We start from the raw sequence: 22,964 nt of genomic DNA, 5'->3' as shown, positions 1-22,964 counted from the left end.
GGACTGGAAATGGAGTTGAGGGGTCATCGGTAGAAGGTCTTTGCTGACCTTTTTTTTAGAATGCTGTATTCAGAGGTGATATCAGAGTCAGGCCGGCCTGATTTACCAGTTCTGAGACCTCAGTTTCCTCAGCTATAAAGTGGGATAATAATACTACCTATGTCATAGCGCTCTTGAGAAGGTGACAGTCAACATTAAAGCATTTTGCACAGTTCTTGGCATGTAAGCGTTCATAGATAATAACTTCATTACTGTTATCTTCAATTACCTAATGGATGTCTTCACTTGGCCATCTTTCTGATATGTTAAACACATCACATTTTGGTTTGGCATTCAAGACCTACCAGAGCCTGGTTATCGCTCTCCAGTGTCACCTACCTAAGAAAGCGATAGGAGAACCTAACAGCCAATTCCTCTACCCCATACTTTGAACTTAGGATGTTTCTCACTGCCCTTCTGCTGTTATATCCCAGGTTGTCCTGGTAACCAGGGAGTGGGAATTACGGCAGCAGGTTAAACTCAGTGTAACGAGCTTCTTGATAGTTAGGATTGATCTGCTTCAAGAGATAATGTCTCCGATTCTTGGAAGTGTCCAGGGAGAAGCTGAACATCACAGTTGCTCTAAAGGGATTCAAAAGCCAGAAAAGCCACTGAACTAGGTGATCTTTAAAGTTCCCTCCTCTTCAAAGTTCTTTATTGTTAAAAGTAGTATTTTTTTTAAAAGCAAAATATAGAGTGTTCAGTTCATCTTTTTGAAAATTAAGGTGATAAGATTTAAATGTTAATGTATGAATTCAACCAATAATGAAAGATATTTTCAGCTCTCCATCATGACTGGTTAGAGACAGACAAAGAGAAGAAGAAAATGGGAGGAAAGACAGGAAAGAAATAGAGAGGAAAGACAAATGGAGTCAGATTTGGGGAGAAAGATGGAGAGAGAGAGAGAGTGGGTGAAGAGATGGACAACAGAATTTCTGGGGAGAAGAAACCCCAGTTGGGAGAGAAAGTGCGTTAGAGGAGAGCATGAAGTAGTATTGTTCCACTAGCATGATCTTGAGGTTAGTCTCCAAACAGGGGTGTGTCCAGTCTCTAAAGAATCCCCAATAATCCAGGGAGCACCTATGTTCCCAAAGCTGGTCTGGTTCCTTCTCCATATCCCCAGGGACACTAGCCCCGAGTCAGACCCTCTGAAACTTATAGGGCCAAGAGATCAGGGAACTGTACACTGCCCTCCCCACTCCCCACCACTGCCACCACCCATTCCAGCTGAGTCCTCTGTGATCCTTGAGAGAAGCAAGTAACCAGAGCTCCAGGCTGCGTCTGGCATCTAGGTCAGAGTCCATGGCTTCTTGGCACCACTGAGAGCAGTGACTTACATTCCTTCCTGTCCCTGGTGGTGTGATCAGTTAACAGAATTGCCGTGAGCTGGGTGCATTTTGTAATATAAAGATCTGACCTGCAGGAAGTATGTAAGACATTTCCATCAGAGGTTCTGGGATTCAGGTTATGTTGGGACTCAGCAGACCTTTTGGTCCAGTCTTAGGTTTCTCTTTCTGTGTGTTGGCTAGAGGAGTGTATTATCATATTGCCCTTAGTCATCTCCAGCCCCTAGACAGCACAAGATTGGATGAAGTGGCGATTATAATGTTCTTATTGTGCACTGAGGACTAGGAGGAAGGGCCTGGAATTCAGCAGTAGAAGGGCACGCCCTCCCATCTGTGCCCTGCCAGTCTGCTGCCCCTGGCCAGTCTGGGGGCACTTCTGGGGCTGACTGGGCCTGAGAGCTGCTGAATCAGGTAGCCTGAGCAGATAAGAAATGGTCTCACTTCCAACCCAGTCTAACCTTTCAACCATGACAAGTCTGCGTAAGGCGGATTCCAGTGCTCTGAGCTTGTAGGGGGGTTGGTGTATATCTAGAATTTTGAATATCCTGAGAAATTCTTGGGCATTAAATTCTGGTCAGACCCAAGACTTACTTTCTAGTTGTTTCCCTTTGCTATCAGATATACTCAACTGAGGGGTACCAGGCCCTGGGCTGAACTGTGTCTGTAGTGGTAAGGAATGGACCTGCAGGCTTTCTCTTTCTTCAAGTGAGCCAGCAGAATAATAACAACAATTAGAGTAATAATAGTAGCCACCATTTCTTTAGTGCATGCTTAATGTCAAGTATGGGCTCCCTGGGTGGCTCAATGGTAAAGAATCCACGTAGCAATGTGGAAACACAGGAGACATGGGTTCAATCCCTAAGTCAGAAAGATCCCCTGGAGAAGGAAATGGCAACCCACTTCAGAATTCTTGCCTGGAAAATTCCATGGACAGAAGAGCCAGGCAAGCTGCAGTCCACGGGGTCTCAAAGAGTCAATCATGACTGAGCATGCGTGCACAATGTCTAGTACTCAATATATTCTCGAGTTGTTTTATTTAGTCCTCACAATAGCACCATGAAATAGTAGTGTTTAAATCTCCACGTGACAGATGAGGATACTAAGGCACAGTAATGAAAGAACAATCCGAGGTCACATGCTTATGAATGTTAGCCAGGAATATGAGCCGATATCTGCTTGATTCCAAAGCCCATGATCTTCCCTCCATCCTGTATCACCAACTCAGATCCCTGGCTAATAGACCCCAGTGGGAGCTCTTGTCTGCTGAGATGCTTAACTCATCTCTGTCCTTACACATGATGCAAACCCCAGCCTCAGGCCTCAGTCTGAGGCCGTTCATTTGTATAATCAACAAATCTTCTTGAACACTATGGCCAAGAATATAAATCAATAGGTAGGGTTAACTTTGTCTTTAAATTGTTTAAATTTCTGGAGTGAATCACAGGAACTCTCTAATAATGGTTATCTCTAGGGATTTTATTAATAATAGGAAGGAGGCTTTTTTCACTTTTTTAAAAAAATTTGAACAGCAAGCATATAGGGCTTCCCTTGTGGCTCAGTTGGTAAAGAATCCTCCTGCAATGCAGGAGACCCTGGTTTGATTTCTGGGTCAGGAAGATCTGCTGAAGAAGGGATAGGCTACATACTCCAGTATTCTTGGGCTTCCCTTGTAGCTTAGCTGGTAAAGAACCTGCCTGCAATGTGAGAGACCTGGGTTTGATCCCTGGGTTAGGAAGATCCCCTGGAGAAGGGAGAGGCTACCCACCCCAGTACTCTTGCCTGGAGAATTCCATGGACTGTATAGTCCATGGGTTCATAAAGAGTTGACTGAGTGACTTTCATTCACTATATTAGTTTGTTAAAAACAAATCTAGAATTTTTAAGGGAGAAAAATATGTAAAAGAAATGTGTTAACACATGGTTGGAAGATTGGCTTAAATGAATAATTGAGGGAGACCCAGGGTCGAGAATAATTCTTAATGGTACTCAGTTTTTGGTAATCCTGTGACTTGGACAAGTCAGTTGCCCTTCTGGTTCTGTAAGAAATGATCAATCAATGATTCCTTGCTTTCTGCACTATTTGCTGATTCACAGTGGAAGCAGCAGGTCAGGAGCCCAGGTTTAGAGACCAGCCTGGATGAGGAACAGTGAGGGCTGGAAAGGAATGACCAAGCATTGCCTGGAAGCTGGAGGCTGAATGACCCAGGGTCTGTAAACTACCGAGTCTATGCTTTATGCATCCTTAGGTCTCATCCAGTTCTGACATTGTATTAATACCTTTCTTTAGTCTGACTGGATTTTCTTCCCCAGTGTTGGAGAGAAACCCTCTAGGACAATGCAAATAAGTGAACAAAGTAGAGGAGAAAGACAAAGTTAAGGATCAGATCTGAAGTGATCATGGTTTTCCTACTCAAGCAGATGAGCTGATTTTTTTCTTCCTGTTTTTCTCCAACGTGGACTGAAGCGTTTCTGGGCATCCATATCTTGTCCAGTGCAAGACTGGAAGTAGAATACAGCTCATCTCATTCTCTGGCCAATATGTTAACTGATCTCTAATGGTTCCTCCTTTTTTTTTGACTGCATTGGGTGTTTGTTGCACGAGGGCTTTCTCTAGTTGCAGTGAGCCGGGGCTACTCTTTGTTGTGGTATGAGGGCTTCTCACTGAGGTGGCTTCTCTTGTTATGAAGCAAGGGCTCTAGGCACATGGGCTTCAGTAGCTGTGGTGCTATGGCTTAGTTACTCTACAGCATACGGAATCTTCCTGGACCAGGGATTGAACCCATGTCCCCTGCATTAGCAAGTAGATTCTTATCCACTGTACCACCAGGAAAGTCCTAATTGTTCCTTCTTCTGGATGAGAGAATTACTAGCATGTAGTGTTTTGAGGCATCCAAGGAGACCCAAGGCAGGAAACTCAGACTCAGTTTCCTGATTTATGTTCCTGAGGGCAGAGAATCACTGAAAATAGCATTCTTCTTCCCCTCGCCATTGTTTCTTTCATTTCTTCTTCCCTTACTGCTAGTTCCTCAAGATCTATAACCAGAGGCCACAGAAGGAGAAACAGGTTTGTGACTGTAGGCATGGCTGTATTCCCTAAGAGGTGGGACCCAGGATTGCTACGCTGGTTGTTTGTTCTGTTCTGTGTGATGAGTGGTGGATAGATGTCAATCAGGTACTGCAACAGGAGGTAACCTCTGACATTTGATTGTACATTATCATTTACTAGGTATTTCTTCACCTGTTATCCAGCTCACCATTCTTACCAAAGCTGCAAGGTTAGTGAATATTTGCCCCGTTTTACAGATGAGAAAAACAGAACTCCAAGAGCTAATGCCCTAGATTTCTTAGCAAATAGGATGGCAGAGTGTGTGCCAGGATTCATGCTCTCTGATTGACAGGCCTGGTGCTCTTTGTTTCTTTCCACCATGGAACTTGTGAGGTGGCCCTTCGTGTGAGCATTTGGGCTTCCCCCTCTCCCAGGGACCCTAGTGATACTGATGCCCTCCCCACAAGCACACACTTAAGAGCCCTATCCCACTCATCTCAGAGGCCCCCATAAGAACCTCACACAGGCAGAAGCATCTTCAGCAGAACCCCTCCTGTTTCATCTGAAAGAGAAAGAAATGGTGCCCTGAGCTTTCTTGATGATTCCTAAGTTGGCAAAGGTGCAAAGACCAAATGCTGCTTTCCCCCAAGGTACTTTCCTGCCCAAATCCAGGAGAAAACTGTGGCACAAGCACTTGGAATCAGGAGGCTGGTGTTTAAATACTACTATTGCCATTTACTATCTCCATAACCTTAATCTAGTCACCTCACCTGTCTGAGGATGGGATCAGATCCCTTATCTCATGAGGGTCTTGTGATGATTAAATAGGATGATGATAAATGCAAAAAGGACCCAACCCAGCCATAGGCATATGGCAAGTGGCAGCCAGGACTCCTGTCTCTTGCAAAATGTCGTAGGTTAGCTGGCAGTCACAAGGCAGAGCCTGTTTGGCTTCTCTGTAAAATCATACTTGATGGTATCTCCTCAAAGGGTGGCTGGCTGCGCCTGGCTGTCTCCTTGCTGGTTTTCCAGACCAGCATTTAATGAGCACTGGGCCTCCCTTCTACTCCTGATTTTACACTTCAGTTGATCCTGAGATGGGAAGAGGGGAGCTTCTGAATATCCCAGGCTGTATCTGCAGGCTGGCCTGGTCCCTGTTGTGATCCTGGCTATTAACTGGGGGAATTTTGCAGGAACTAATAATGCTTGTGGCTGGTGGTTTGTTATCTAAGTGAATACTGAAATACTCCAGTCAGTAATGTTCGGGTAACAAAAGACGTGTTAATATGTCTCTGGTCAGTAAGTTGCTAATTGTCACAGCAGCTGACCTGCCTCTAATACCCTAATCAAAGGCCCTAATCAAATTGGGAAATTATTTGGAAAGTGTGTAGTCAGTATAGGAACAGATACACATGTGCGTGTGTGCTCAGTCGCTTTAGTCGTGTCTGACTCTTTGCAACACCATGGACTGTAGCCCACCAGGCTCCTCTGTCCATGGGATTATCCTGGCAAGAATACTGGAGTGGGTTGCCATTTCCTCCTCCAGGGGATCTTCCTGGGCTAGGGATTGAACCCGCGGCTCCTGCACTGGCAGGCAGATTCTTTTATCACCAGCACCACCTGGAAAGCCTCAACAGATACACGTATCGACTCCTTAATTATGAGTTCTAGACTTAGAAGTCTTCATCTCTGGGCCTCAGTTTCCTCCTCTGTGAAGCACAGGGCATTGGGGTTGATGATTCCCTGAGGTCACCTTAATTATCCCGTGATTTGTTTCCCTCTCACAAGAGTCAGACCATGTCCTTGCAACTCCCTGCCCTGTTTTCCGCCCCCACAGCCTCTGCTGGCCTTTTAGTTACACTGGACATATTCAGAACCAGTAGAACCAAACCCAGCCCTGTCTACAGGCTCCACCCACCTGGACTCTTTTCCCCTGAGAAATCGCAAAGGCAGCATTAACTGGGGCAGCTAAGAGCTCTGGGGAACTTTTCCTGGGAACTGGAAACCCCATATTCTGCTTTGTACCCTTCCAGCCTGAAGTGGGCCCAGGGATTTGAGACATCCTTGTCCCCTGCCCTCCTTAGGTGATAAAGGCAGAGATCTCTGAGGAAAAGAAGGAGATGGTTACTGGTATCCTCAGAGAAATGAGAAAAGAAAAAAAGAAAAAACCACCAGAAAACTGTTTCAAAACAAAGAACCGAAGTCACATATGACATGTCTCAGAGCATGGGGTGATCCAGGCAGCAAAGGACTGAGGCTGGAGAGAAGAGGGAGCTCAGATTCTGCACCTGAATTGGGGCTCACCCCCAGATTTTTGTGCCAGGACCAGCCCCCTTTTCTAGCACAAGACAGGTTCTATCAGGCTGGCTTGACTGACAGTGTAGGCTGGGCCAGTGGACAAGACTTGGCAAGAAACCGATAAGGCACATTCGGCTGTCGTTCAGACCATGTCTGTGCTGGGTCCTGGCAGGTCAGGCAGAGACGGGTAGGAGCAGTGGACGAATGAAATGGGGTGATACGGGCAGTCAGGCATCTTCCAGAAATTCTCTGCCTGGAGCCCAGGCCCTGGCCAGAAGGAGAAACCCTGAAACAGAGTTCCAAGTCCAAGGAGGAAGCCTAACACGAAGTCTGATGAGAAAAAACCAGGACAGAAACCAATCCTGGGAACCATGGCATGGGGGTGGCAGTGGGAGGAGCCTCGGGACTTGGCGGCCCTGGTAGCCTCGACTGATGCTTCAGATTCCAGACCTGATGGGCAGCATAAAGTCTGCCTGTGTCCAACTTCTTGAGCTGGGTGTGCATAGCCAGAGAACGTGGGGGCTGAATAAACAAAGAATTGTTTTGAGTCAGGTCCATCTCCTCACTTTAAAATCACCAACACACAAAAAAGCAAGCATAAAAGAGCATGTTGGAAAAGGAGAGAGCAAACCTTTGCAAGCCTACCACAGAGGTACAGAGAATATAAATAGGAGACTCAATTTTATATCTATTATTAAGCCAAATTTAAAAGCATGATAATACTTCATGACTATGAATAAAAGTGGTTCCATTATTTATTGCTGGCAGTGGTTTTAAGTGGTAAAACTGTTAGAAAGGTAACTGGACAGTATGTTCTAAGATATACAAAATGTTTATAACTTTTTGTCCACTTCTGTAATTTCCTTGTAAGAAAATCATCTAAAAGATAAAGAATTGGGAATTTTCTGGCAGTCCAGTGGTTAGGACTCCACTCTCTCACTGCTGTGACCCAGGTTCAACCCCTGGTCCGGGAACTAAAAGCCGATAAGCCGAGCAGCATGTCCAAAAAAATTATATGCATAAGAGTGTTTATTGTAAATATTAACTAGCCAAACAAAATTTCTTATAATGGGGTTTATATTATAAATTATCCACTCTAAATATTATGACTCCTCTGTCCATGGAATTCTCTAGGCAAAAATACTGGAGTAGGTAGCCATTCCCTTTTTCAGGGGATCTTTCTGACGCAGGTATTGAACCCGGATCTCCTGCATTGCAGGCAAATTCTTTACTGTCTGAGCCACCAGGGAAGCTCAAATATTATGCAATCATTAAAGTAACAGAAAATTCTTTTGTTTTTAAATTTTTGTTGGAGCATAGTTGATTTACAATGTTGTGTTAGTTCAGGAAATTCTTGAGCTATTTGATAGTGTGGAAATAGCAGGATATAAACTTATATTTCGGAGAAGGAAATGGCAACCCACTCCGGTATTCTTGCCTGGAGAAGCCCAGAGACAGAAGAGCATGGTGAGCTGCTGTCTGTGGGGTCACACAGAGTTGGACACGACTGAAACGACTTAGCAGCAGCAGCAGCAAACTTATATTTATTCTATGTCTATAGATATGAAAAATGATGTGTGCATATGGAAAAATCTGGGGTAAAAAGCTAATATGTATGATGAAGAATATGTGAATTTTTTTTCCAGTTTGTTTTATTTCTGTGCTTATTTTGACATTAGTGAAATTTTTTTTCTGAAAGCAGAGAAAGTCAATAAAAGGTTAAAAATATGTCCCCATAATCCCTTGATGAACTGTGAGTTATTCAATCTAGTACTCCTGAGATATCACATTGCATAAAATTATTACCTTTGTAAAGAAGAACTTCCCTTTTGTCCTGAAAATTCAAGCTCTTATTCTCCCTACCAGACGTTGATTAGAACAGTCTAGATCTTTGCTTTTCACATCTTTTGATGGTATAGTTTCCAGGTCCATTCTCTTAGCCTTTCTCTGTCTTTGCCAACTAAAGAGTCCTATTTTTTCTTTTTTAAGCCCTTGCGTGGTTTTAGCTGCCCTTTTCTGAATCCTCTCTCTCCTTCAGGTCCCCAGAGATGCAGTAAGAGAACTATACACAGTACTCCAGATTCAGCTGCATCATGGTTTTATATTAGGGTAGAATGATTTTTGTTTTGTTTCCAAAAAAGCCTTGGTGATGGTACCTGGCCAGATACTATGGGCTTTTTTAGCTGTGGCAGCATATTAAGCCATTGTATTCTGGGAACCATAGAGAACTACTCCTCGCTTTTCCTCTTTTTGTGGTTTATAACTGACTGCTCACAGCTATCATTTAATGAAGATTTAGGATTACTTTTTTCCCCAATGTAAAACTAATTGAAGCATTTTTTGGTCCGTTCACATGGCCTAGAAATTCTCCTGCTCTTTCCCACCTGCAGGGATTTGGGGGCATCTGTGAAGTTGGAATTTCACGCTGTGCACCCTTTCTTGCGATTTCTGACATTTGAACATTTTTCCATCTGGAGAGATGTCTGTTTGTTTCCTTCCCCTCCTTCCCCTCCCCTTTCTCTGTTCCCTCTCCCCCTCCGCCACGGAGCTGATGTAGGACTGCGCCAGGAGCATTTTAACCTCTTAAGTTCTGGCCATTGGCTTCCTCGTGGACTGGAATAATCTATTCTGTCCCTGAGGGAACTCTTGTAGAGTAGTCAGACATGAGTCCTCTTGCTGGAAAATGCTGCTTTTCTTTTAGCAGGTTCTGCTTCCTAAAACACTGCACAGCGTCTGTGGTAGGAAGAGCCTGGGCTTGGGAATCAAGCAGACTTGGGTCTGGAGTCTCCGTTTATATGCAACAGCCATGGTGTGACCTTGGATGGATTACTTAACCTCCCTGAGCTTTCATCAGAAAAATGATGGTGCTTATAGTTTGTCCTTAAAGCATGTCACACAAGTTACTGGAGGGGGTCTCAGATGCTGATTCACTAGGCCTGTGGAGGGCCGGAGATTCTGCATTTCTAACAAGTTCTCAGATAATGCTGGTTCTGGGGACTGTAGAAAGCAGTGATTCTCCAATTTGATTGCACCCCCAAATCCCCTGGGAACCTTTAAAATCCACCGATGCCTGGACCTCACCACCTCCCTGCTGTTGCTGCTAAGTCGCTTCAGTCGTGTCCGACCCTGTGCGACCCCATAGACGGCAGCCCACCAGGCTCCCCCGTCCCTGGGATTCTCCAGGCAACAACACTGGAGTGGGTTGCCATTTCCTTCTCCAATGCATGAAAGTGAAAAGTGAAAGCGAAGACACTCAGTTGTGTCCGACTCTTAGTGACCCCATGGACTGCAGCCTACCAGGTTCCTCCATCCACGTGGTTTTCCAGGCAAGAGTACTGAAGTGGGGTGCCATTGCCTTCTCCCCACCACCTCCCTACCCACCTCCATTTCCAGTTTAACTGGTGGTAGGGTATAGTCTGGGATTTCCCTGGTGGCTCAGACTGTAAAGAAACTGCCTGCAATGCAGGAGACCCAGGTTTGATCGCTGAGTTGGGAAGACCCCCTGAAGTAGGACATGGCAACTCACTCCAGTATTCTTGCCTGGAAAATTCCGTGGACAGAAGAGCCTGGAGGGCTACAGTCCACAGGGTCACAAAGAGTTAGTTGGATACGAATGAGCGACTAACACTTTCAGGGTGTAGTCTGGGCATTGAGCCTTTTAAAAGCTCCCCAGGTGATTCTAATGTACACCAAAATCTTGAGATCCATTATTTAAAGGGTTATGAGCAGAAATAAGTGTGAGACCCCTGGCACATAGCAGGTGCAGAGAAAAGAATTGTTTTCTTCTTCTTGATTCCTTGCCCTCTGCTTCTCTCTCCACCCTCATCCCCAGTCTTTAAATCAGGTAGTAAAAAGCAGGGCATCAGCTGTGGCCCTGTGCCTTCCTCACTCAAATCTTCTCTAGAGCATCTGGTTTGGGAGAAGCCCCACCTCTGACCCCCTCCAAAAGCCACCTTCAACTCCTGTCCTGCTCTGTCGTCCATGATGTATGGGACACAGGGACCCCCCTGCTCCCCTATTCTGCCAGCACTCACTGCTTTGAGAGCCCTCAATTGGTCAGCAACTTCCACTGGAAAGAATTCCAGTGGGGAGGCAGCCAGTTTCTTTTGGTGGCTCAAGGTGATTTCAACCTTCCAGGAGGCCTGGGATGAAATCAGAGAACAATTGGGCAGCACCCTCAGACTAGCAACAGTGAAAATGTATTTTATGTAGTCACAACTGGCACAGTTTATCTGTGGCTGTTATTCTTTAAGCTTCAGATTCAATAAGCACCTACACAATGTCTGTGCCAAGCACCAGGTGAGGGGCTGTGCATAGCATAGGGCTCAGTGGGGAGACTGGTTCACCTCTTTGTTAACCAGCTGCATGACCTAAGGCCAGTTGCTCTTAGCTTCCTTCCTTGTTGATTGAGGTCTCTCTGGGGGTAAAGTTTGAGGCACCTGGCCAGTAACGCTCAGCGGATGTCTGCTGGCTATCTTTCTCAGAGCAGGGGTGGCCCCAGGGTTACAGATGTGAGAGATGAAGGGTAATTGGGCTGAGACCTTGCAGTGAGTGGGTGGAGCTCAAGTCTTTCTGGCCCTCTCCAAACGCCTGCTGCTTCTGGGGCCCCAAATGCCCTTCAGTGCTGTGGAGTCTTCTCCCTGTCTTCTGTTTTTCAGCTGAAGAGCAGACCCTTTCCTGCTGCCTGAATGAGAGCCCCCTTCCTGAGTCAGGAGCCAGTTAGCTAAAGGGCCAGGCTGCTCAGGAATTGTATCCTGCATCTCCCTGCCTCCTGAACACCAGCTGGTCCTGGTTGCCAGGATTAGATCGCCGCCTGCATTCCCTTCCCGAGGCATGGTGAACCAGCCTTCCCTCCGTATCCAAAGCAAACAGATCAGGTGCCCTGTATTCTCTGAGGGCTTCCCTGCCTTGTCTCACCTAATGGTCTTGCTAACAATGGGAGCCTTGTGCTGGGGCCCACAAAGCTAGAGGGGAAAACTTCCTTCTTGGTGAGGGTCATGAGCCCCCATCTGGGACATATCTTCTTTTCCCGCCCTGAAGGGCAGGGAAGCCAAACCTCTCAAGCTGCAGCTGCTCTGGCCCTTTGAAAACCCATCTCTTCACCCCTCTGTGTCCCCAGGCCATGGAGAGCAAGCTGCTCATCGGGGGCAGGAACATCATGGATCACACCAACGAGCAGCAGAAGATGCTCGAACTAAAGAGGCAGGAGATTGCCGAGCAGGTGGGGCTGGGGGTTGCATGGCCTTGAGGTCAGGTCTGGGGGGCTGAGGGCAGTGAGTCTTCTTGAACTCAGGGTCCCTGGAATTACAGTGCTGAGAACCTAACGCTCTGCATCCCATGGGTCCACCCGCCCAGGTGCTGGCTCTCCATGATGTCAGCCTCTACAGGGCACCCAGTCCTAATTCCCAAACCTTCCACAAAGGTGTGAGTTCTTCACCAACTGTAGGGCTGTTTCTGAAAGCATCAAGAACCACAGTTTGTTGGTCTTGCCCATCAGCTGTGATAGTACACAGGAGAGGCTGAGACAGCTGAAAAGCCAGTACCTGGGCATCAGTGGATGTGGTCGACACCCCTGGAAGCCCCAGTGGTTAGGGGCGGGGTCTCCTTCCACGTGGGGCAGTGCCTGCAAAAGCACGGCCCTGTGAGCTGAGAAGAAGTTTCAGAGAGGCCTCCACTGAGGATGGGGTGGGAGTGATGGACCTGGGCTGTGAGAAACTCTCTGTGTCCTCCTGGCTCCTGTGGCCACGACGGAGCCAGGTTCCATGACAGGCAGAGCTCCCTTGGGTCTTGCCAGTATGTACTGCTCCTCTGAGCCCTGTCCCCTGCCCTGGCCTAGAAACGCCGTGAGCGGGAAATGCAGCAAGAGATGATGCTCCGGGATGAGGAGACCATGGAGCTCCGGGGCACCTACACGTCCCTGCAGCAAGAGGTGGAGGTCAAAACCAAGAAACTCAAGAAGGTAAGTTGCCACAGCAGGACCCCGGGTCCAGGTGTGTGAGGGCCTGGCAGTCACCTGCCCAAGGAGGGTTGTGCTTTAGCGACCCCTCCCCACTTTGCTTGAACTGCTGACCCCTTGAGTTACGTTGCCTGGGTGCTGGGGTGAGGAGCCGGGGGATGCGGGGGTCTGGGTGGAATAGAACCTTTTCTCTTGCTTCAGGAGGGGCCTGAGAGGCTGGGAATGCCTTCACTTCCGCTCTGCAGGGTGGCTGCCCTCGTGGTCCTGGGTCACTTGCCCCTTCCCTGTGGTGTCACCAGTGAGTCACCGTTTGGATAGTCAGGCACTGAGCAGGCCAGGGGAGTGGAGACTTGAGCCCGGGAGAGCTCAGAGAGGAAGCACAAGGCACTCCAGAGATGAGAGTATTGGCCATCAGGACCCTGTGAGGTCCATGGCCAGGGAATGGCATGCGCATGAGCTGAGGGCCTAGGGCAGGAAGCCGCAGATTCCAGCCTGGATTCTGGAAGAGCCTGGAAAGCCCTTAGATTGCTGAGGTGGCTGCCCCAGAGCAGGCCCGGCAGAGGTCCAGCTCCAGCGGCAGTTTCCAGTTTCCACACCTCGCGGTGTGTTAGGAGTGGGATAGACGGTGGGGTTGGGGTGCCCTCCCCACACCCCTCCTTTTAAGAGTCACTGGAGAGGCTGGAGTGGGATGGGCCACCTTCCAAACTGGCTGAGGCTCCCCTGAGCCCTGGACCAGTAGTCCTGATACTCGGGTCCTGATTCAGGCTCTTCTGCACCTTGTATGTGACCTTGAGCAAACCTGTTCCTGAGTTTCCTATCTATAAAAAGAGGGTGTTGGACCAGAAGGTTCCCCAGGTCCCATCAAACTTGAGCATTGCACAATGTGGACAGCAGCTGAGAGTGAGCGGTGTAGGAGGGATGGGGCAGCTCTTAAAATAACCCGATCCGATGGATGGAGGGACATTCACACGGGGACCCTGGCCTCATCCTGCACTGAGCTGGTGGACCCTGAGCCTGCAGGCTGGGGGAGTCGAGCCTCATTGGGTGCCACTCCTTACCACCTCTGAGTTGCACCTTCCCCCGCCAGCTCTACGCCAAGCTGCAGGCGGTGAAGGCGGAGATCCAGGACCAGCACGACGAGTACATCCGCGTGCGGCAGGACCTGGAGGAGGCGCAGAATGAGCAGACCCGGGAACTCAAGCTCAAGTAGGGCCCCTTCTCTTCCCAGCTGGGGCCCGCACAGCCATCTCTCAGGCTCCGGGTCTCTCCCTGACAGGCTCCTCTCTTTCCTGAAGGCTTCAGTTCTGTCTCCTCACCCCTGTCCGTGACCCATAGGAATGGATGGGGGAGGGACCCATTGGAGTATCTTCTACCTCCTGTTTTCTCCTTTCTGTCCTCTGCCTGCATTAGATGAACCTTGTAAAGTCATGCTGGGTGTTGCCCAGAGGTAACTCCTAAGGCCCTGAGTCTATAATCTTTGCATGAGAAGCAGTGATTTCCAGGCTCTGTTGTTACTCTAGGGACCCCCTCCCCCCGACTTTTTGGTTTTTCCATTTTCTCTGTTCCCTCTGCCTCTTTGTGTCTTGCTGCTTCTCTTTCAACCTTCACCTACACTGCGTGGTCTCACTGCCCACACCCCCATCTCTACCTCATTCCTGCTCCCAGGTACCTGATCATCGAGAACTTCATCCCCCCAGAGGAGAAGAACAAGATCATGAACCGGCTTTTCCTAGACTGCGAAGAGGAGCAGTGGAAGTTCCAACCCCTTGTTCCTAGTGGAGCGTGAGTCTCTCATCCTGCTGTCTGGGCCTAGGGACTCTCAAGCTCGCCCCTGGTTGGGGGTGGCCAGGCGCTTGGGGGAGATGGAGGATGGGTTTTTTCAGGACCAAATACAGGGATCTCCGTGAAGGAAGGAACGTCAAATACAGTGTCTCGGCCCAAAAAATACTAGCTGGCTAACATTTGGCCAGTCTGGTGAATATTCGTTTGTCAGATGCCCAAAACAGCATCGATAGATACTATTGCCAAGCACTCACTGTGTGTCGGACACTGTGGGAGACTCTGCAGACAGAAGGTCAATAAGACACAGTCAGAGCTCACAGTCCAGTGGGGAGTACAGAAAAGGAACCAGATCAAGAAATGATAGACAGGTGAGGTCTTTGTAGCCTTACTCAGCTGGGTGATTCAGCATTTCCACCTGTTTCCACATCCTAGCTCTTAGTTTGCATCCATTGGCTGGGTGTGCAGCTCCCTCTGCTGGTGGCCCTGAAGAACAAGACTGGACAGGCACACCCATCAGAGTGACTGCCTCACCCAGCTGAACCACTGTCCCTTCGTTGAAAATCTGTATACAGGGGTGCTCGGGAGGCTGGATACCAGTGCACTTCCCTGGCGATTCTTTATCTATCCTAGGAATATTAATACCAAGTTAGGGCAAAAGTCTCTCCAGAGCTGGAGTGGGAAGCTAATTTTAGGGATCCATAACTCCTCACTGGAGCATCAGATTGCCTACTTGATTTGCCTGCTTTCTGAAGGGCTGATCCTGCCCAAGTCCTGCAGTCAGTATCTTGCTTACTGTTGAATTATTGCATCTCCTAGCCTAGTAAGGCAAAGAGAAAGATTCAGTGTTTTCTTTGTCATTGAGAAGCCTAAAAATTTGGCTCATTCCTCAAAAGCTGCTTGCTTTAGCTTACTCTGCAGTGTTTTCATTTCCATGACTCTTTGGGAAGAACAAATCTTGACATACATACCCCATGTGTAAGTTGGTAAGCAGCCAGTTCACGAGTAAAGGACTTTTCAATGGTGTCAGTTTGGGTTTAAAATCCACCTTTCCAATCTAAGTGGAGACCTGCAGTAGTATATCATTTATTGCAGATGTTCTCCACCCTGGCTGCATCTAGAATCACCTCTGAGCTGGGCTCCAGAGAATCTGATTTAAGAGGTCTTATGGGTGGATCCCAGGACTTTTTTTAAAAAAATTGTTTTTTCAAAGCCTCCAGCTGATTCTACTGGGAAGCTAGGTTCAGAAACTACTGTTTCATTGCCATCTACCGGAGGAAGATGCTGGTGAAGCTTCTGCTTTGTAAGGTTATTTTGTACTTACAAAATTCTTGAGCTGAAAGTTTGTAGGTAGAGGAATTTCTTTACATTAGACAGAGATGGATGAGAGAAGCTCTGAAAAGGTATGTTGGTTTTTTTTTTTTTTTCCCTTACTGGCTAACTTTATTTAAACATTTTTTTTTATTGGGGTATAGTTGATTTATATTTGAATTTTTAATTTTGAAAATCAAGAATAATACAAAGAATTCCCGTGTGCCTTTCACCAAAACTCCCCAGTTGTTAGCATCTTGCCACATCTTGCTTGATTAATCCCCTGCCCCCAACAATTTGAGATTAAGTTGCAGGCAGTCAACCCTTTACCCATATTTCCTAAGAACGAGGACATTCTCTTACATAACCACAGTACAGTGATCAGATTCAGGAAATTCTGTATTGACACCAGACGAATACACAACAAACAATATTCAATTTTAGCCAGTTAGCTCAATAATATCCAATAAGGCAATTCTTCCCCACCCGCACCAGCCCACCTGTGATGGTGCATTGCATTTAATAGTCATGCTTCTTCCTTTAATCTGGAACTGAAAAGGGATCTTGATTTGAGTTTTGAAAATTTCATGCTTCAGAGGAGTTTATTCGTTTCTCAAAACATTGTCCCTGCAATTTTTACTTGACTGCATAAGCACACAATCCAGAGTTCAAAGCATAGTGGTACTTTGCCTGAAGCTAAAATACACTTTCTGCTTAATGTTTATAAATTTCCATTCTTTATTCTATTTTTTTTAAGTTTACTTTCTTCCTTTTACTCAAATAACTTTAATATTTGTAAAAACTTTAAAAATAACTTCTCTTTTTGCAAAAATAAAGTGGTATGCATACATTGGAAATCCATCAGATCAGATCAGTCGCTCAGTCGTGTCCGACTCTTTGCGACCCCATGAATCGCAGCACGCCAGGCCTCCCTGTCCATCACCAACTCCCAGAGTTCACTCAGACTCACGTCCATCGAGTCAGTGCTGCCATCCAGCCATCTCATCCTCTGTCGTCCCCTTCTCCTCTTGCCCCCAATCCCTCCCAGCATCAGAGTCTTTTCCAATGAGTCAACTCTTCGCATGAGGTGGCCAAAGTACTGGAGTTTCAGCTTTAGCATCATTCCTTCCAAAGAAATCCCAGGGCTGATCTCCTTCAGAATGGACTGGTTGGATCTCCTTGCAGTCCAAGGGACTCTCAAGAGTCTTGTCCAACACCACACTTCAAAAGCATCAATTCTTCGGCGCTCAGCCTTCTTCAGAGTCCAACTCTCACATCCATACATGACCACAGGAAAAACCATAGCCTTGACTAGACGAACCTTTGTTGGCAAAGTAATGTCTCTGCTCTTGAATATGCTATCTAGGTTGGTCATAACTTTCCTTCCAAGGAGTAAGCGCCTTTTAATTTCATGGCTGCAGTCACCATCTACAGTGATTTTGGAGCCCCCCAAAATAAAGTCTGACACTGTTTCCACTGTTTCCCCATCTATTTCCCATGAAGTGATGGGACCGGATGCCATGATCTTCGTTTTCTGAATGTTGAGCTTGAAGCCAACTTTTTCACTCTCCACTTTCACTTTCATCAAGAGGCTTTTTAGTTCCTCTTCACTTTCTGCCATAAGGGTGGTGTCATCTGCATATCTGAGGTTATTGATATTTCTCCCAGCAATCTTGATTCCAGCTTGGGTTTCTTTCAGTCCAGCGTTTCTCATGATGTATTCTGCATATAACTTAAATAAACAGGGTGACAATATATAGCTTTGACGAACTCCTTTTCCTATTTGGAACCAGTGTGTTGTTCCATGTCCAGTTCTAATTGTTGCTTCCTGACCTGCATACAAATTTCTCAAGAGGCAGATCAGGTGGTCTGGTATTCCCATCTCTTTCAGAATTTTCCACAGTTTATTGTGATTCACACAGTCAAAGGCTTTGGCATAGCCAATAAAGCAGAAATAGATGTTTTTCTGGAACTCTCTTGCTTTTTCCATGATCCAGCAGATGTTGGCAATTTGGTTTCTGGTTCCTCTGCCTTTTCTAAAACCAGCTTGAACATCAGGAAGTTCACGGTTCACGTATTGCTGAAGCCTGGCTTGGAGAATTTTGAGCATTACTTTACTAGCGTGTGAGATGAGTGCAATTGTGCGGTAGTTTGAGCATCCTTTGGCATTGCCTTTCTTTGGGATTGGAATGAAAACTGACCTTTTCCAGTCCTGTGGCCACTGCTGAGTTTTCCAAATTTGCTGGCATATTGAGTGCAGCACTTTCACAGCATCATCTTTCAGGATTTGGAATAGCTCAACTGGAATTCCATCACCTCCACTAGCTTTGTTTGTAGTGATGCTTTCTAAGGTCCACTTGACTTCACATTCCAGGATGTCTGGCTCTAGGTGAGTGATCACACCATCATGATTATCTGGGTCGTGAAGGTCTTTTTTGTACAGTTCTTCTGTGTATTCTTGCCATCTCTTCTTAATATCTTCTGCTTCTGTTAGGTCCATACCATTTCTGTCCTTTATCGAGCCCATCTTTGCATGAAATGTTCCTTTGGTATCTCTGATTTTCTTGAAGAGATCTCTAGTCTTTCCCATTCTGTTGTTTTCCTCTATTTCTTTGCATTGATCACTGAAGAAGGCTTTCTTATCTCTTCTTGCTATTCTTTGGAACTCTGCATTCAGATGTTTATATCTTTCCTTTTCTCCTTTGCTTTTCGCTTCTCTTCTTTTCACAGCTATTTGTAGGGCCTCCCCAGACAGCCATTTTGCTTTTTTGCATTTCTTTTCCATGGGAATTGTCTTGATCCCTGTCTCCTGTACAATGTCACGAACCTCATTCCATAGTTCATCAGGCACTCTATCTATCAGATCTAGGCCCTTAAATCTATTTCTCACTTCCACTGTATAATCATAAGGGATTTGATTTAGGTCATACCTGAATGGTCTAGTGGTTTTCCCTACTTCTTCAATTTAAGTCTGAATTTGGCAAGAAGGAGTTCATGGTCTGAGCCCCAGTCAGCTCCTGGTCTTGTTTTTGCTGACTGTATAGAGCTTCTCCATCTTTGGCTGCAAAGAATATAATCAATCTGATTTCGGTGTTGACCATCTGGTGATGTCCTTGTATAGAGTCTTCTCTTGTGTTGTTGAAAAACCATACACAGACTTAAAAAAATTAAAACAGCTATCTTAAAATAGCACATGTTAAATAATATTTAGAGTAGATACCAGTAACAGCTTGTAAAATAGAAGAAGTCCTCTACTTGGTATCTTTGCTTACTGTTGATTTATTCCCTCTCCTGCCTAGTAAGGCACCTGGAGAAGGACATGGCAACCCACTCCAATATTCTTGCCTGGAGAATCCCAGGGATGGAGGAGCCTGGTTGGCTGCTGTCTGTGGGGTCGCACAGAGTCGGACACGACTGAAGCGACTTAGCAGCAGGAGCAGCAGCCTAGTAAGGCAAAGAGATAAAGATTCAGTGTTTTCTTTGTCATTGGGAAGCCTAAAAATTTGGCTCATTCCTCAAAAGCTGCTTGCTTTAGCTTATTCTGTAGTGTTTTCATTTCCATAACTTTTTTGGAAGAACCAGTGTACATACCCTGTTAGCTTAAATCTGCATAGAGTTGTTCACCAGCCCGCATTTGTATGTCTCCATTAGCAGCTTTCTGACTGGATCCCAAATGGACTGTGTTTCCATAAAATTTTATATTAAAATTGTAAACATATAAATACTTTCACAAGCTTTTTCAAAGTTACAGTTAAGTATATTCACAACCATGCTATTTCATACAGAATCTGTATGTACCTCTTCGGAATGCAGAGTATATATTTTGTGTAGAAAATAATCTGGGTAAGGGTAAAAAGTATTAAGGCAATTGTGACATCCCAGTGTTCTCCACTGTACTTAAATACGGTTGATATAAACAGGTATTATAGATTTCTTTAAGAAAAAATTCCAATAAATAAATTACTTCAAAAAGACTTATTAATAAATACCAGGTAGTCAACTACATGCTATTCTGAATTACTGCTCCAAATTATTTTCTTTTTTAATGTCACCTGTCCATTGTCTGATAACTGCAATAAATAATATTTATCTCAGAGCTTTTAAAAAATCACAAAAATACAACAGAGAAGTAGTAACAGATCTAGGAAGATTTTTATGAAAGCAATTTTTTTCCATAGCAGTTGGTGGTTAAAGTAAAAACACTTTCCTCCTAATTGGAATTCCCAAGTGAGATAATGACTCAGCACAGAGCGCCCCAGGGTAGCATCCTGGTGTCAGAGTCGTTGGCCTGGATCTGTGCCCCAAGCCCCTCCTTTCACAGCCAGAGAGGGGAGGGCCTTGGATGCAGCTTCCCCCGTTTCGGGGAGCTCTGGGGCCTGAGACTGTGGAACAAGCTGCCTCTCTGGGAGGACTGGGTCCCACTGTTTGCAGTATAACTTGATCAGGGCCGAGAACCTCTTCTGTCCCAAAACACTTAACTAATGAAGGCATTGTCCCGATTGCTCAATTCACCTGTGGAGTATTCCGCTTCACTTTGGCCTGTGGCGTTCTGGGGATGAGACACTGAAGGCTGCTCAAAATGAGAGGACGAAAGCATTGTTGCAAAGAAATTACCTAAAGTCACGCTGTCCCTCTAGAAAGCTTTTGCTGGAAAAAACCTTTCCTCTCCTCCTTTAGCTGCAGGCATCTACCCCCACACTCTTCCCTGCGCTTCTTTCTAAAACAAGGAGTTATTGTTGGGGAGCTCTTGAAACACAGTCATATCAACTTATTTTGGAAGTCTGTCCCTTTTTCTTTTTTCTCCACTGTCTCTCGCTGATATACAATAATTTCAGGTGAGGTCTGTTCCACAATCGCAAATAATTTTGGGTATTTTGAAAAGAAAATTATTTTGGTTACTTTGAAAAGAAAATCTTGGCAGCCACCTTCAACCATCACAGTTTTACAAGTAGAACCTTTTATGTTTGGCTTCTCATAATGGACTTTGTTTTTAATTGCATTTATACACAACTGTCTTCTAAGGGTTGTATACTTGGCAGTGTCTATAGCCCATGGTTTGCAGTTCAAAAATTCTATTTGTAACTTTAGCCCTTTGCTGTTTGCATTCCTGGCCGCTCTAGATTCTTTTCAGAGTGTCATGGTGCAGTAGAAAGAGACTGGATTTGGGATGTAGAACATTCGGAATTCTGGTCCCTGCTCTGCCTTGAGAAGGTTTCTTAACTTCTCTGAACTCAAGTTTCTTCACCTCCAAAGTCAGGATGATGAAACAAAAATCCCTGCAGGACTGTCAAGATTGAAATGAAATAATGCACGTGTGTCTGTGTGTGTTGGGGAGGTGGGGGGCTGTTCTAGGCCACTACCTCGCACAGAGGAGATGGTCCATAAATGGTTGCTGTCATACCAGGAGGCCAACATGATGATTTGGGGACTCCAGAGAAACCAGTTTGTCACCATCTCTTACAAGTGCCATAGAAGGGCAGTTTGATTTGTTGCTTTTGTTTTAGATTTTGATTTTTAAATCAGGCTGCCTCCAAGTTTAGAGAGAGCATTCCTTGCTCTAAACAGAATAAGGATAGAAGGTTAAGCTGGTTTTGTTACAGAGGCAAAGTTTACCTCAGTCAGAACATTCTCTGGTTGAGTCCCTAGATTTGTTCCCAGGCCTGTGAAAACTGAAAAAGAATCTGAAAAAAGAAGTTTTTGCCTTCCCAGGCAGGCGGTGAGCCATGCAGAGGGGCCGTGGGAAGGGGGCACGGGTAGTTTAGATGTGCTAAGGGACGCTGCAAGGTGGACAGCTGACCTACAGGGAAGGGGGTACCTGATCGATCATGGAGAAAAGTCAGATTTGCTGTGGTGGGTGCTTGTAAAGGATGGATGTGCAAGGAGAAAACATACCCTGTGATGTTGACTGCTGGTTTTCAGAACAGAAGAAAGGTATGGTGAGCAGACAGCTGGCAATGAGATTGGGATCAGCCTCTGAGATGGGACTGATATTTTTAATATTAAGGGGAGAATATATATAATCTTGTGATAGAAGCTATGTGGAGAGAGGGTCCTAAGAGAACTCTGAGGATCTACTAAGCACAGGATAACTGCTGTGGCTTTCTTTCGGGAGGGGTGGATACTCCAGAGCCAGGCCTCCATTCTGGGCTGTCAGCCACAACCTGCTTACTACAGAGGGATCAATCATGGAAAGTAGGCCTGGGGCAGAGAGAGAAGAGATGGGAAGTTTGGTGTCCCAATTACAGACTCCCCTCCCCCACCCCCTTCTTCCCTCCTGCCGCCCAGAATAGCCCTGGCATCTTTATTGGGTCAGGCTGCCAATTCACACTGATCCACGGCTCTGCTCGTCCAGCCCTGTTCACTTGTCCCGTTCCCAGAGCCTGCAGCCTTCGAGGCACGCCGAGGCCCAGACAGTTGTGTGTGCGCTCCTGAAAGACAGAGTGGTGTCCTAAAAGGAGCATTTGGGAAGGTTCCGTTCCCAGTCTCTTTCTAGTTGTATGACTTTGGGCGCACAAGGCATTTCACTTTTCTGAGCCTCAGTCTCCTTGTCTGTCCCATCTGAACCTCAGGAGGTTGTTGTAAAGTTTGAATGAGATGCACCTTATAAATGATAAGCTATTATTTTACTGATTTTCCTGCTCCTCTCCGCCAAAAGCCGCCTCCCCACCTCTCAGAGGGTCCGCAGCAGCAGAGCAAGCTGGGGCTTCTACAGCCTCCTCCTTCCTTCCTTTTCATCTGTGAAGAGGGGTTGATGGGAACCCCAAGTGGAGTCCAGCATTCTTGTAGATAAAACCTGAGACTATGGTTCTTCACTATTGCTGTGCAGAAGGCTGGCATTGTTCTGCCAGGGCCTGCACGGTTTGTTCTCCTAGTCAAGGACAGAATGTCCTATCTCTGAGTTACTCAGCCTGTTTCTTCTCTTCTGTCTGCCTTTTGGCTTTTTGCGTTGCTCGTTCGTATCCCTGTTTGAAATTAGCAAGTGGAGCTGAGAATAAATAATCATCACAGCTGCCACGTAGTGAGCCCTTGCCGTGTATTGTGCTGTGTGCTTGTCTTGTTAATCTCAGCAGTTCTGTAGGATGGTGATGAGATATCTGAAGCTCAGAGATAATAAGCTGCTTCCCAAGGTAACAAAGCCTAGGGGGTAGAGCCAACATTCAAACTTGGATCTGCCTGACTATAAACCCTG

The 22,964-nt window shown here is 46.2% G+C and overlaps 1 protein-coding gene across 1 annotated transcript in view; it reads left to right on the top strand.

Moving 5' to 3' along the window:
* Positions 1–22,964, top strand: part of KIF3C (kinesin family member 3C) — a 36,228-nt gene that overhangs the window by 6,862 nt on the left and 6,402 nt on the right. Inside the window, exons 3-6 of the mRNA XM_086325924.1 lie at positions 11,849–11,950; positions 12,566–12,688; positions 13,773–13,891; positions 14,351–14,467. Of these exons, the coding sequence (XP_086182050.1) occupies positions 11,849–11,950; positions 12,566–12,688; positions 13,773–13,891; positions 14,351–14,467 (461 nt within the window). The remainder of the gene's footprint in view (positions 1–11,848; positions 11,951–12,565; positions 12,689–13,772; positions 13,892–14,350; positions 14,468–22,964) is intronic.

The sequence above is a fragment of the Bos grunniens genome, chromosome 11 (assembly GCF_055505025.1).
Source record: "Bos grunniens cultivar Pamir isolate PY7600 chromosome 11, Bosgru_T2T1.0, whole genome shotgun sequence".
Classification (NCBI taxonomy): domain Eukaryota; kingdom Metazoa; phylum Chordata; class Mammalia; order Artiodactyla; family Bovidae; genus Bos; species Bos grunniens.
This window is presented reverse-complemented; position numbering and strand designations above follow the sequence as displayed.